The sequence below is a fragment of the Mauremys mutica genome, chromosome 4, assembly GCF_020497125.1.
Source record: "Mauremys mutica isolate MM-2020 ecotype Southern chromosome 4, ASM2049712v1, whole genome shotgun sequence".
NCBI classification, from domain to species: Eukaryota; Metazoa; Chordata; order Testudines; family Geoemydidae; genus Mauremys; species Mauremys mutica.
The window spans coordinates 123,937,752-123,951,341 of NC_059075.1; the positions used below are offsets into that span (position 1 = coordinate 123,937,752).

Consider the following 13,590-nt stretch of genomic DNA (forward strand, 5'->3'; position numbering starts at 1 on the left):
AGGCGGATGGCTTCCATGCAAAGAGAATGTGAGCGTGCTCCCCCTTGTCTGTTGATGTAGTACATACATGCTATGTTGTCTGCAGGTATTTGTTCTTTATGAGGGGAAGAAAATGAAGGCACGCTCATCTCACAGCTCTGAGCAATAAGAGATTTATGTGTAGGTGCGACTCTGATGCAGACCACTAGCCTTGTGCCCTGTGTCCCTCTAAATGCGCTCCGCAACCAATTAGGGAAGCGTCCGTGGTGAGCACGAGTGCTTGGGATCAGTTCTGGAAGGAAACCTTAGTGCAGAGGTTCTCTGGTTTGTCCACCACTGTAGGGAAGCTAGAAAGTTGGGAGGTGGAGTTAACAGCATCCCTAAGGTGTGTCTGTTGGGTTTGAAATTGGAATTGAGCCAGCCCTGAAGACATCTCATGTGCAGCCTGGCGTACTGGACTATGAAGGTAGTGGCTGCCATATGACCAAGGAGCTGTAGGCAGAGTCTTGCCTGTGTCCTTGGATGAATAGAGAGCGTGCGTTTGAGCTGCGTGATAGCGAGGAATCTGTGATATGGGAGCAAGGGCTCCAAGGAACTCAGTCTGTTGTGTAGGTGTCAGGGTGGATTTTTTTGGCGTTTATTTGGAGGCCTAGGCTGTGAAAGAGGGCGATAGTGAAAGAGTAGCTTGGAGTGTCTCGCCATAGGAGTTGCCCTTGATGAGGCAATCGTCCAGGTAGGGGAACTGCGTGACCCCATGTTTGTGGAGGTGAGCCACGAGCACAACTAGAATTTAGGAAAAAACTCACAGCGCTGTGGAGAGGCCGAAAGGAAGAACTCTGTATTGGAAATGGTCGTGACCGATTGTGAAGCTTAGAAAGCGTCTGTGAGCTGGATGAATTGATATATGAAAAGAGACGTACTGTGGGTCGAGGGCTGTAAACCAGTCCCCTTGATCCAGTGCAGGAATTAATGTGCCCAGTGTGACCATTTTGAATTTTTGTATCCTCGCAAATTTGTTCAGTTGGCATAAGTCTAGTATAGGCCTCCAGCCCCCAGTCCTTTTCTGGGTCAGGAAGTAATGGGAGTAGAAATCTTTCCCTGGATGTAGCATTGGCACAGGCTCCACTGCGCCGAGCTGTAGAAAATAAGCAACTTCTGCGCGAAGCAGGTGCTCATGAGAGGGGTCCCTGAAGAGGGACGGGGAAGGGGAGGAGGATAGGATATGAATGGGCTAGAGTAACCAGACTAAACTATCTCGAGGACTCAGCAGTCCTGTGTAATTGCTGACCGGCATGTTGGAAACTCTGGAGGCGGTGGCGAAATGGGCAAATAGGCTGTGGAATCAAGGAGTGGTCGCACAGACCCTGGACCAACCTTTTAAAATTGTTGTTTATTCCCAGATTGATGGGAAGTGGTTGCTTGAGCTTGATTTTGTCTGCGCTTAGGGGATCTAGCGCGATTCCTATTTATGTGGTAAGGTTTGGGTTGATATCGTTGACCCCTGGGAAGAGATGGGTGAATGCCCAGGGTGCGCAGTGTCGCTCTAGAATCTTTCATTGTATGAAGTAGTTCATCAGGTTTTTTTTTTTTTTTAAAGAGAACAGTTTATGTTTATCAAAGGGGAGGTCCTCCACCTTTGTTCTGCAGGTCTTTAGGGATGCCAGATGCAGAAAGCCATGAAGATCTGCGCATAACCACAGCCGGTGCAGTTGTACTGGCTGCTGTGTCTGTCGTGTCTAAAGAGGCTTGTAGGGCTGTTCTGGAAATCAATTGGCACTCGCTCAAAATTGATTTAAAGCCCGCTGTCCTGTCCTCTGGAATGTAAGAGGCGAATTCAAAAGTTTATTGTAGTTATCAAAGTCATGCCTGGCAAGGAGTGCAAGGTAGTTTGCGATCCAGAATTGTAGAGTGGAGGATGTGTGAACCTTGCGACACAAGACGTCAAGGCGTTTAAGGTCCACGTCTTGCGGGGTGGACTGATATTGTGGCTGTTTCGTTCTTTGTGCAACTGCATTGATAATGAAAGAGTTCAGTTGTGAGAAAATAGGAAGTCAGCGTCCTTAGCAGGAACATAGTATCTATGTTCGGCTTTTCTGCAGGTTGGTAATAAAGAAGCTGGAGTTTGCAGAGAGCGTCAGCTGGTTCCAAGAGTGCCTCATTTATGGGGAGCGAAGTAGGGAAACTGAGGCTGGTGGCTGCAGACCTTATCCTGAGGTGGAAAAAGGCTCCAGTGGGGGAGGAGAGGGAGGTGCGGAGAACTCTGCTTGCCATTGTAGATCAGGTTCGCTCTCAGTGAAGGTAGCCAGTTCAGGTGGTGGGACTGCACTGTGTCATGTTAAGAAGCGAAAGTGAAAGTGTGAGCGGTGCAGTGGGTCGGTTGGAGGTACCCTGCAGGGGGTCTGCTGTTGGTGTGGGGGCGGAAGGCAGGCTCGGTGCCGACATTCTTCCTGGCACCGGGGCAGAGCACGCGGTCGGAACCGCGGCTTTTTTTTTTTTTCTCCCTTCTTCTTCCGCCCTGAGGCTTGCGGTGCCAACGGCTTTGTCGGCACCGGGGCAGAGCGCATAGCCGGCTCCGCGGCTATTTTTAGCGCTGAGGCTTGCGGTGCCGACGTCCTTGTCGGTACCGGGACAGAGCGCGCAGCCGGCTTCGCGGCTGTTTTTAGCGCTGAGGTGCTTGGTGCCGCGGAATCCTTCTGTGTTCGGGAGGTTGAATTTCCGCCTCTACGGTCTGTGGGAACCGTTGTTGAGGCGTGATCCGGGGCTGAGGCGCCTAGCTTTGGCGCTGTCAGCACAGAGGGTAGGGATCTCGCAGGAGACCCCTTACCCTTGTTAGAGTCTCTCCTATGAGACTACTCTGCTTCTTGCCTCCGCTCCAGGGAGGGTGAAGCAAGGCTCCCCACCGGTTCCGATCTGGCTGGGGAGGATGTGGGAGTGGGTTTAACTTTCCCCATCTCCGAAAGCGGCTGTGGGGATTTCTCCATGAGAAGCATTTTAAGCCGCAGGTCTCTGTCGTGCCGAGCCCTCGACTCAAGGCTCATACAGTGGAGGCACTTTGCGGGGATATAGGCTTCCGCGAGGCACTTCACACAATGTGAGTGCCTATCCCGTGCCAGAAAAACACACCTCTTGAATCCTGAAGCCCCTGGCATTGTAAATTAGAAATGGCAGGGGAGAGTGTCTCAGTGAGAGACAAGTCTGAAGTGATTTTTTTTTTAACTAAGTAACTAACTATGTAACTATACTAAAGGAAGGGAAACAACTGGGAAGTAATTAATAATTATTTCTATGTTCTTTGTTACTGTTTCCTATAGATACCAGGGAAGAGAAGGCAGCACTGCTCCGAGTCCCGTCTTCAGCCGAGGACGGTTGAGAAGGAACTGAGGAGGGTGTGGGGCACACGCACTCAGGAAGATCCAACTAGACGGGAGATACCATCTGGGTGCGTGCGCCCCAACCAGGCACTGCTACCGAAAATCTCCGATCGACAGCGCCGGGACGCACCGTCACCTAGAGTGGAGCACCCACAGGGACAGCACTCGAAGAAGAATCAGCTTTTTTTCATATGCTCTTTCAGCTCCGTTCTGTGTACTTCAAACACGCTGGGTAAGTAATCTTGGTGAAGCTTGTTAGCAGAAGGAAGGGCACTTGTGTTTGGAATTGGTTTCTGAATACACTCCCTTAACACTGGGTTAATCCAGTTTCTCCATTGGTATATTTGCGCTTGAGAATGCCACGACAAGTTCAAAATATGCCACATTTTGAACATCTCGGTACTGCAATTAAATAGATATGACAGTTGTCTAATGTTTTGCTTTTGATGTTGAATCTGTCTCTGTGTTGCATTTGGTATTATGATACCGATCAGAATTTAAATGAGTATTAATACTAGACTTACATGTATGGTCTAACATGACATTGCAGGCTGTACAAAACAACTTTCCACCATCAGCATACAACCACTTGGGATACTGGTTTGCACACACACGCTCGTATTTAGCAGGATTTGCCATTTGTTTAACCTCGAAGTACTGTAACATGTGCATAAACAACTGTTTGCTTCCTAGCAACATACATGCACCATGAGATTGGATGAGTTTGTTCAATTTTGAATGACAAATTGAACAAATACACTACACACTCATGATAACAAACCCTGGGTTCTAAGCTATTTGTTTGGTGTACCCAGGGATTTGTTATAGCAAAAGGGGGCTGCGGGAGTGCAACAGCTCTTCCGGTCTCGCAGCTGCAGCGGAGGCACAGAACTCTCTGCCACCACCACCAGACCTGGGGTTGGAGGAGCTCTCTGCCCCCTCTCACTCCAGGTGGGACCTAGGGAGGGGTTCGGTATAACCCAAGGTTCGCTATTGTGAAGGGCATTATACCAAGAGTGTACTGTATTGCCAAAGCTACCGTAATTAAGGTGGGAAGTACTAACAGGAAAAAAGTGTGTGTTGCAAACCTAAAAATGTATGCGAAATTGTGGACTGTGCAAAGTAAACGAATTAGAATCAAAACTGTGGTGGAAACCTAATATTGTGGGAACAGCAATACTGAAAATTAAATAGGGCCTATTATGATTTAAATAGAGATTAATCACTCCTGGAAGGCACACAAATAATGTATGGCTCCAACTATAAGAATCAGTCTTCCACCTCTGAGTCTATTTCTCATCTGTAATACTGGAAAAGTAGTGTGCTTAATGCACAATCCAATCACCTCCTCCACACAGCCATAGGTGCCAAAATCAATAACTGCCCCAAGCCAGCTACCAACACCTCCAGTCCCTCATTCATTTCCCCCAAATTTCTACAGTGCAGCTATGTTGTCAGTACAAAGATCTGTAGGACACCAAAAACAGGAAATGAGAAAAAAGGTAAGAAATTTAATTTACTATCAAAACCAGTACTTCCTTTTTCCCACCCTTCACCTCTTACCAAGTTAAACTGTAAGCTTTTCAAGGCATGGACTCTCTCTAACTATGCACCTGTATAACATCTAGCACAACAGTTCTCCAATTTCAACTAGGGCTTAAAAATGCTACCATAATTCAAACAAAACAATAAACCAGAGGGATTTGCCACAGAACATAGGTCCAGCTTGCTACGGAATACACTGGGCTTTAATAAGTAGCACAGAGGCTTTAGTTAGAACTGAACTGGTGACCACGGGTGCTTTAGGCTACGATTCAGGAAAGCAATCCTACTCACAAAGGCACTTAAGCATGTGCTTAAGTATTTTCCTAAATAGGAATGTTCTAACACTGAGGTGGGCAAACTATGGCCTGCAGGCCACAACAGGGGATGGGGGGGTGGAAAGGGGCTTGGGCGGTCAGGGGACGAGGAGCAGGGGGTGGTTGGATGGGTCGGGGGTTCTGAAGGGGGCAGTCGGGGTGGGAAGTGGGAGGGGGAGGATATGTGGCGGGGGCCAGGCTGTTTGGGGAGGCACAGCCTTCCCTACCCAGCCCTCCATATAGTTTCGGAACCCTGATGTGGCCCTCAGGCCAAAAAGTTTGTCCACCCCACTCTAACAAGTATTTTCTTGATTGGAGCCTTACACAAATTAAGAGCAGCTGTATAGAATATTCCGGATTCACAATTGTTGGCACTCCTGAGTGTCACATTTCCTCTGCATTTGCTATATGACAGCTATGACAATGATGTCAATGCACAGGTTCCAGGCATAAGAACGTGGAAATTCTGTAACATTCCTTCGCATCTCTGAACACACACTCCCCAGGTTCAGAGACTGAGTAAAAGTCATTGACACTTGTATTTCATTAAGTTCTCCAGGCAGCCTGCTCAGCATCTGCAATATTGTCCAAGAACCCCAGCTCAGAACCTTCTCTCCACTGAGGGAGCTCTGAGTTAGGTTCAGCAGCTCATACTTTTAGCTCTCCAAGCCTTGGCTTCTGTGTTGCTCTCTAGGCAGCACAGCCTACTCTTCTAATTCTCGCCCTGATATAAAGCTACAGCTGGATTCTTACTTTGACGCCCTTATCCAAATCTGCTTGGCTCTATGAAACAGTGCAGAAAGAATGCACTGTAATCCAGTTAGCTCGTTCTTGTGTGGAAACATGGAGAGTTGAAGAGGGCCCCCACCCTACTGTAGGCATTAGTACAATATAAAGGTTAAATAATAAAGGTACAGGCAGGTCCTGGCAGGGCTGAGACACAAAATGCCCAACACCCAAAACAGCAAAATTGCAACTTCCACAGCATCTTGGAAAGATGCCAGTTTATCCAGACAATGAACCACAGAATCCACAGGGTCCTGACTGAGAAAAGTGAGGCAGGTCAGACTTCTTAAAGGTACTGGATCCAAGCTATCTACAAACTCAGGAAGAAAACATCGTTTCACTGTTCTCTTTGCAACCATAAGGACCAGATTTTTTTTAATTAAAACATTCTGTAGCATAATTCTGCAGCAAGAAATGAATACCACATCCTTGGAACGATGGAACACATAGGGTCCTGGCTGTAACCAAAAAGCTGTCAATACACTGCATACATTTGTGAAGATACAAAAACATTTGCGAAGATTCAAATCACCTTAATAAAAAACAAACGTTCCCAGTCAGAATTAATACACCACATACCAAACAAACAAAATTAGGCTCCCACCACCTATTTGTCTGCCATGATAGAGACAAGCTACAGATCTCTCTCGCCTGCATGCATGCGCACACACACCCGAGTCCGCAGCTAACAGAGAGCTGTCTTGGTTCTAATCATATGCAACTACAACTCATTCAGACAAAATGGCTCATGTTAACATTGCAAGATGTTGGAGTCACAGCACTCTGCAACTCAAAATGTGTAATGCCAACAAGGGTGACATTAGCCTTGTTTTTCTGTCTCAATGTTAAGACAACATATATGTGGGTATTAATTATTACTGTATCACACTATGTGCTTACCTTTAAGACCTCCATCTTAAATCCACTGTCAGATGTAGGGCCATCAGGCATCTGTAGGGCCTGAACAAAGGCCTCTGTGAACTGCTGCACTACAGGAAAGATCAGGACTTTGGCTGCACCCTAGTCACAACAAATACAAGTAGTACTGAATTCTATATATTAGTATTATCATAGCACTTGGGCATCTCAGTCATGGACTAGGACACCATTGTGCTAGGTGCTATACAAACAGAACAAAAGGACAGTCCGCAATAACTGGTAAATTTACATACACTCTATTAAAAGCTGAAGCTCACAGACAGCAATGGAAATCATACCATTATGTCGCCCCAAAACAAAACAGAGGTTGATGACAACTGCTGTGCATTTAGGAGTCACATGCAGCTTCCGGGGGTGTCTCTTCACAATGACTGTCAAACTGACTGGCTTCTCAGTCTGGAAGCCAGCAACAATTGCAAAGGAGAACAAGCTTTTCAAAAACTGTCTTAGTAATAATAACTGGCATGAGAATTGCTGTGTTGATTTCTCTGGGTAATATATAAAAAGCATTTTGGCTGCACTGTAAATGGTGCTAGGTGGAGCAAGATTGAAGTCTCCATTTTGGACAGAGTAAGAAAAATCAGAGACATCAAAGCTTACGCAATAATATAAAGGCACTAGTTGTGACTCCGTAAGTAAGACAGTTAAGTTCTACACTTAAAGCAGTCATCAACATCCTTGTTATTAGTTCCATACTCAAAGAGTAAGTGCTGAAATTTTGGGTGTGATATGCTATACTCTATTCTTCATATATATATATAGAGAGAGAGTGAACCCTACCCTACTTTAGGGACAAAACTTAAGTCAACCTTAATTGTGGAGCCAATGTGACAGTCATGGAGTGGCTATGTATTAATCTATTAACTATATGTAATAATCATAGGACTATTTTAAGTGACCTGGTAAGTGAGGTAAAGTTTCTGTATAACTATGGTGGATTGCTGGAATTTCTTGTATGACTGTTTTCAGAGTGGTAGCCGTGTTAGTCTGTATCAGCAAAAAGAATAAAGGAGTACTTGTGGCACCTTAGAGACTAACCAATTTATTTGAACATAAGCTTTCGTGGGCTAAAATCCACTTCATCGGATGCATGCAGTGGAAAATAACAGTAGGAAGATATATATACACAGAGAACATGAAAAAATGGGTGTTGCCATACCAACTATAACTAGACTAATCAATTAAGGTGGGCTATTATCAGCAGGAGAAAAAATCTTTTGTAGTGATCATCAGGATGGCCCATTTCCAACAATTGACAAGAAGGTGTGAGTAACAGTAGGGGGAAAATTAGCATGGGGAAATAGGTCATTACACAAAGTAAAAACTATGTAAAAACTATGGGAGAACAGAATGATTCCACCTGGACCCAGGTGACTGCCCAAGGCCCAAAACCTAAAGAGGGGGTGCACTGGAAGAGATCAAGAGTCAGAGGTACAATTCGCTCAGTAACTGTGACAGCCATGATGAGGACCTCCAGAATGGACCATATAGTGCCTTCTTCCCCAAACTACAGCACTTAATCTGTGTCCTGAAAATATTTTCTCATAAATTCCAAGTAAATCTATTGATCAGTTTAGGAATTAAAATTAAGTGTGAAGAAGCCAGTTGCACTGAGTTTTGCACTTGAAGTAGAGATTTGGCTACTTTGCATTTAAGAGAAATATAACATTTGCCCCAAAATTACAGCAGTATAGAAATAATATTCTAAGTTTCCAAACAGATGTTAATTTTACACCTGCTCAGAATCATTTCCTGCAATATACAATGAACTCATGAACTGAAAATCAAACTTACCTTCTCCAACTCCTCCATGTTACAGATCATATGGGCACATGTGGTGAAGATCTCTACTGCACGTGACCTCGTGCGAATACCATACACCTTGTAGAAAACATATAATATGTCTCAAGTGTGACAAGAAGAGAAATGCTGGTGATATCAGGGAAGTGAAAGTGAGTTTAATCACTAGCTACCATTAACCATGCTCATATGTTATCCTTAACACACTTATTTCAGAGATTTCTCTTTCTTCAGCACAGTCTAAATTTGAACAAGTCACCAGCTAATTTCCTAACAATGAACAGTAAACCTGAAAACTCCTAAAAGACACTGTAGTAACCAAAACTACAGGAAAAGGAGACAAAGTTATCAGAATCCAACACAATCTCATTCTCACTTACCTGAAATACCCTCTTAATGCATTCAGAAGATCATCACATTTAATTACTTTCAAACACATGACATCTAGCTACATCTACATTTCTTTATTCCTTCAGAACAGGCACCTCCCTGCCTAATCTTGTAATATGTGGTCATTTACTTAGTACCACTAACAGTGAAGACAAATAGTTCTTTTCCATACCTCCGCCATTGTGAAAATTTTGTACATCTCAGGAAGAATAACAGGAGCGACGAGTGGCATCTGTGTGTCTGTCACTTCGCGGGTAAACTCTAGAAAGAGAAACAAGTAAAGAGGAGGGTCCCCATACATTTGAGCATTATCTTCCAGGTTCACATTCCAATTCAGTTCAGCCTCAACAACAGAAGGGATTTTATTCTTAGTTAAACTTTAATTTACACCAATGTGTAGGGCCCTACCAAATTCACGGCCATGAAAAACATGTCATGGATCATGAAAGCTGGTCTGCCCCTGTGAAATCTGGTCTTGTGTACTTTTACCCTATACTATACAGATTTCAGGAGGGGAGACCAGCATTTCTCAAATTGGGAGGTCCTGACCCAAAATGGAGTTGCAGGGGGGTGACAAGGTTATTTAAGGGGGGAGTTGTGGTATAGCCACTCTTACTTCTGAGCTGCCGTCAGAACTGGGCAGCCAAAGAGCAGCAGCTGTTGGTTGGGTGCCCAGCTCTGAAGGCAGTGCCCCGCCAGCAGCAGTGCAGAAGTAAGGATGGCAATATCATACCATGCCACCCTTACGTCTGTGCTGCTGCCTTCAGAGCTCAGTGGCTAGAGAGTGATGGCTGCTGATCAAGGGCCCAGCTCTGCAGGCAGCAATGCAGAAGTAAGGGTAGTAATACCATGCCATGCCATCCTTACTTCTGCACTGCTGCTGGCAGCAGCTCTGCCTTCAGAGCTGGGCCCTCAATCAGCTGCCACCGCTCTCCAGCTGCCTAACTCTGAAGGCAGCACTTCCGCCAGCAGCAGCGTAGAAGTAAGGGTAGCAGTACCACAACCCACCCCCCCAAAAAAGAAAAAAAATAGGTCTGCAACTAGGCTCATTGATTTCAATGTGGAGAAGGCTTGGAATTACTTTAAATCAAAGTTGCAGTTGGAGCCTGCATTCCAAGCGGAGGGGGTGAGAGGGTTGTTGTAGGGACAAGTTGCAGACTAAACTGGATGAACAAGCATTTCAGGCAGGTTATTAAGGGCAAGAAGAAAGTCCACAAGGAATGGAAGAAGGGATGGATCACCAAGGAAAGCTATCTCTTGGGGGTGTTTTTACACTGCAATTAAAAACCCACGCCTGGCTCGTGCCAGCTGACTCAGGCTCACAAGGCTCAGACTAAGGGGCTGTTTAATTACGGCATAGATGTTTGGGTTCAGATGGGAGCCTGGACTCTAGAACCCTGTGAGGTGGAAGGGTCCCAGAGCTTAGGCTGCAGCCCTGCAAGTCTGAGTGAGCTGGCACAAGCCAGCTGTAGGTTTTTAACGGAAGTATAGACATACCCTTGAGATCAGAAAGCATAAGGAAAAAGTGAGAACTGCCAAAAGGCAAGCAGAGCTAGCCCTTACATAGGAAATTAAAAACAGTAAACGTAAACAGTAAATTTCTGCCAAGGCTGTCTTGGGACCAATCTTATTTAACATTTTCATTAATGATCTTGGCAGAAATTTAGACATGAAATTAGGCAACAGTTTCTAACCACCAGAGGAGTGAAGTTCTGGAATAACCTTCCAATGGAAGTAGTGGGGGAAAAAAAAAAAAACTTGTTTCAAGACTGAGCTTGATAAATTTATGGAGGAAATGGTATGGTGAGGTAGCCTAAAATGGCATATGGTGACTGCCATTAGGCAATATCTCCACTGGCCAGAGACGGGATACTAGATGGGGAGGGCTCTGACTTAGGGTATGTCTACACTACCCGCCAGATCAGCGGGTAGTGATCGATCTATCAGGGATCAATTTATCATATCTAGTGTAGATGCAATAAATCAATCCCTGATCGCTCTGCCGTCGACTCCTGTACTCCACCGCGGCGAGAGGTGGAAGCAGAGTCGACGGGGGAGCGGTGGCTGTCAACCGCGACATGAGGACATGAGGTAAGTCAACCTAAGATACATACGCAACTTCAGCTATGAGAACAGCGTAGCTGAAGTCGACGTATCTTAGGTCGATTTCCCTCCCACCAGTGTAGACCAGGCCTTACTACATAGAATTCTCTCTCAGGTATCTAATTGGTGGGTCTCGCCCACATGTTCAGGGTCTAACTAATCGCCGTATTTGGGGTTGAAAAGTAATTCCCCCCCAAATCAGATTGTCCGTAACCCTAGGGGTTTTTCACCTTCCTCTGCAGTGTGGGGCAGAAGTCACTTGCTGGTTTGAACTGGAATAAACAATGGATTCTCTGTAACTTCTCTGTAATTTGAGGTCTTTAAATCAAGATTTGAGGACTTCAGTAACTAAGCCAGAAGTTATGGGTCTATTATAGGAGTAAGGTGTGGTTCTATGGCCTGCGATGTGCAGGTGATCAGACTAGATGATCATGATGGCCCCTTCTGGCCTTAAAGTCTATGCGTCTAACGTGAGCTAACACTTTTGACAACAATAGTTTTGATTAATGCTCCCCATTATTTAATACAGTAGCAGCTGGTATCCAAAATTAGTGCTGAGGCCGCAGATAACATTCTGCACCCTATCCCCTTTTGAAGTAGCTCATATTTTCCAAGTGGAAAATGGATTTCCAGGGGCAGCAGGGGCATGTGCAAACAGGCCTATACTGTCTCTATCTGGAGAGAACCCCATAGAAACCTGTATTCCATGCTTTGTGCCGTCTCCCTCTCCTGCAAGGCCGAAGGCCCCCCAATGGTAGAAAGATGTACAGCAACCTCCAAAGGATGGAGCTGCTTCAGCCTCATAGACACTCCCCGTGTCAGCAAGAGGTACTACATCCAGCAGTGATCAGCCACATGACAGATAGGACATTACTAGTGAGGCTTCACACCAATGATCAGCCAGCCCTGGATTTATATAATTTGTGCTGTTACATTTTGTAAACAAGCACCTAGATGCCATGGTGCTAGGCACAAGTCATTATAATATTTTAATATCCTAGCAGGCACTAACAGCATCGAATGGAGTTAAGGCTCCTAAATAGTTTCCATTATAACCGCCAGTTTTCATTGGTTTTGAGGGCAATGGGAAGTGGTAGCCATTGAGAGATATTACAATTCTTTATAGAGATTTCCATAAAAGAATGTTTGGCAGCCCCTGTTGCAAAAAAACTTTCCAATATGAAAAATAGCAGCAAAAATGACCAATCACCTCAAAATTGTTTTTAAAACTACCCCTTCCACTAGATCAACTCTACAAGTAATGAAACAGAGTGATGGGCAGGGAAACCCTTGGGGCCAGGAGAAAGGGAAAGCTGGGGTGTGTGCACACTTGGGGAAATGTGGGGAAACAGAGAGGGGGAAGTTAGGGTGTGCATACACAGGGGAATTACAGAGGTCAGAAACTGGGGAAAAAACAGCCAGTAGTTTCTGGCCGCATTGAACTGCTCCTGAAGGAAAAAGCCAGAGCGTACTGGTGAATCTGGCACTCAGATTTAAAATAAAATTAAAGTTCATACTACTTATCTTAAAGTCATTAGAAATCTCAGCACTATCTTTGGGTTTCTTGTTTAGTATTCATGTACGACATCTTTAACCATTTAAAAAAAGAAATTCCTAGATAACTGTTAAACTGGCGTTAAGGTTGAGTACACATCAGTGATTTAAGGTAAAAAATATTATAGGGATATTGTAATTAACCTCAAAGAAATCAAAACATGTTAAAGTATGGAAATGAACTACCTCAAACTTTGCTCTGTAATGGCACTATGAGCAAAAAATGAGGAAAAAATTAGCATTTTAAGAGTCAGTTTAATCTGGAACTACAAACACTATTATGCACTAACCATAATTTTGCCATTATTTCTTGGTGTCACTGCAGGGATTTCTTTCAAGATAAACAACTCTGAATTTCCTATATTGGGAATGCTTGTTTTGGGGGGAAATTACATATCTGAAATATTTTCAACCTTAAATTACTGATGTGTAAACTGGTATCTCCACCTTAACCTAGCTTACCATAGTTTTTATCTGGGATATATTAAAGTATATATATATATATATAAAACCTAATTGCCTTCTATGATGAGATAACCGGCTCTGTGGATGAGGGGAAAGCAGTGGATGTGCTATTTCTGGACTTTAGCAAAGCTTTTGATACAGTCTCCCACAGTATTCTTGCCAGCAAGTTAAAGAAGTCTGGGCTGGATGAATGGACGGTAAGGTGGATAGAAAACTGGCTAGATGGTCGGGCTCAACGGGTAGTGATCAATGGTTCCATGTCTAGTTGGCAGCCGGTATCAAGTGGGGTGCCCCAAGGGTCGGTGCTGGGGCCGGTTTTATTCAATATCTTCATTAACGATCTG

At 44.7% G+C, this 13,590-nt stretch overlaps 1 protein-coding gene across 2 annotated transcripts in view; it reads right to left on the reverse strand.

Annotated features, from left to right (window-relative positions):
- Window positions 1–13,590, reverse strand: part of IPO9 (importin 9) — a 183,724-nt gene that overhangs the window by 117,545 nt on the left and 52,589 nt on the right. For both annotated transcript variants that reach the window (XM_045015515.1, XM_045015514.1), the window contains exons 5-7: window positions 9,297–9,385; window positions 8,729–8,815; window positions 6,896–7,015 (exon numbers count right to left, since the gene is read on the reverse strand). In XM_045015515.1, the coding sequence (XP_044871450.1) occupies window positions 6,896–7,015; window positions 8,729–8,815; window positions 9,297–9,385 (296 nt within the window). The remainder of the gene's footprint in view (window positions 1–6,895; window positions 7,016–8,728; window positions 8,816–9,296; window positions 9,386–13,590) is intronic.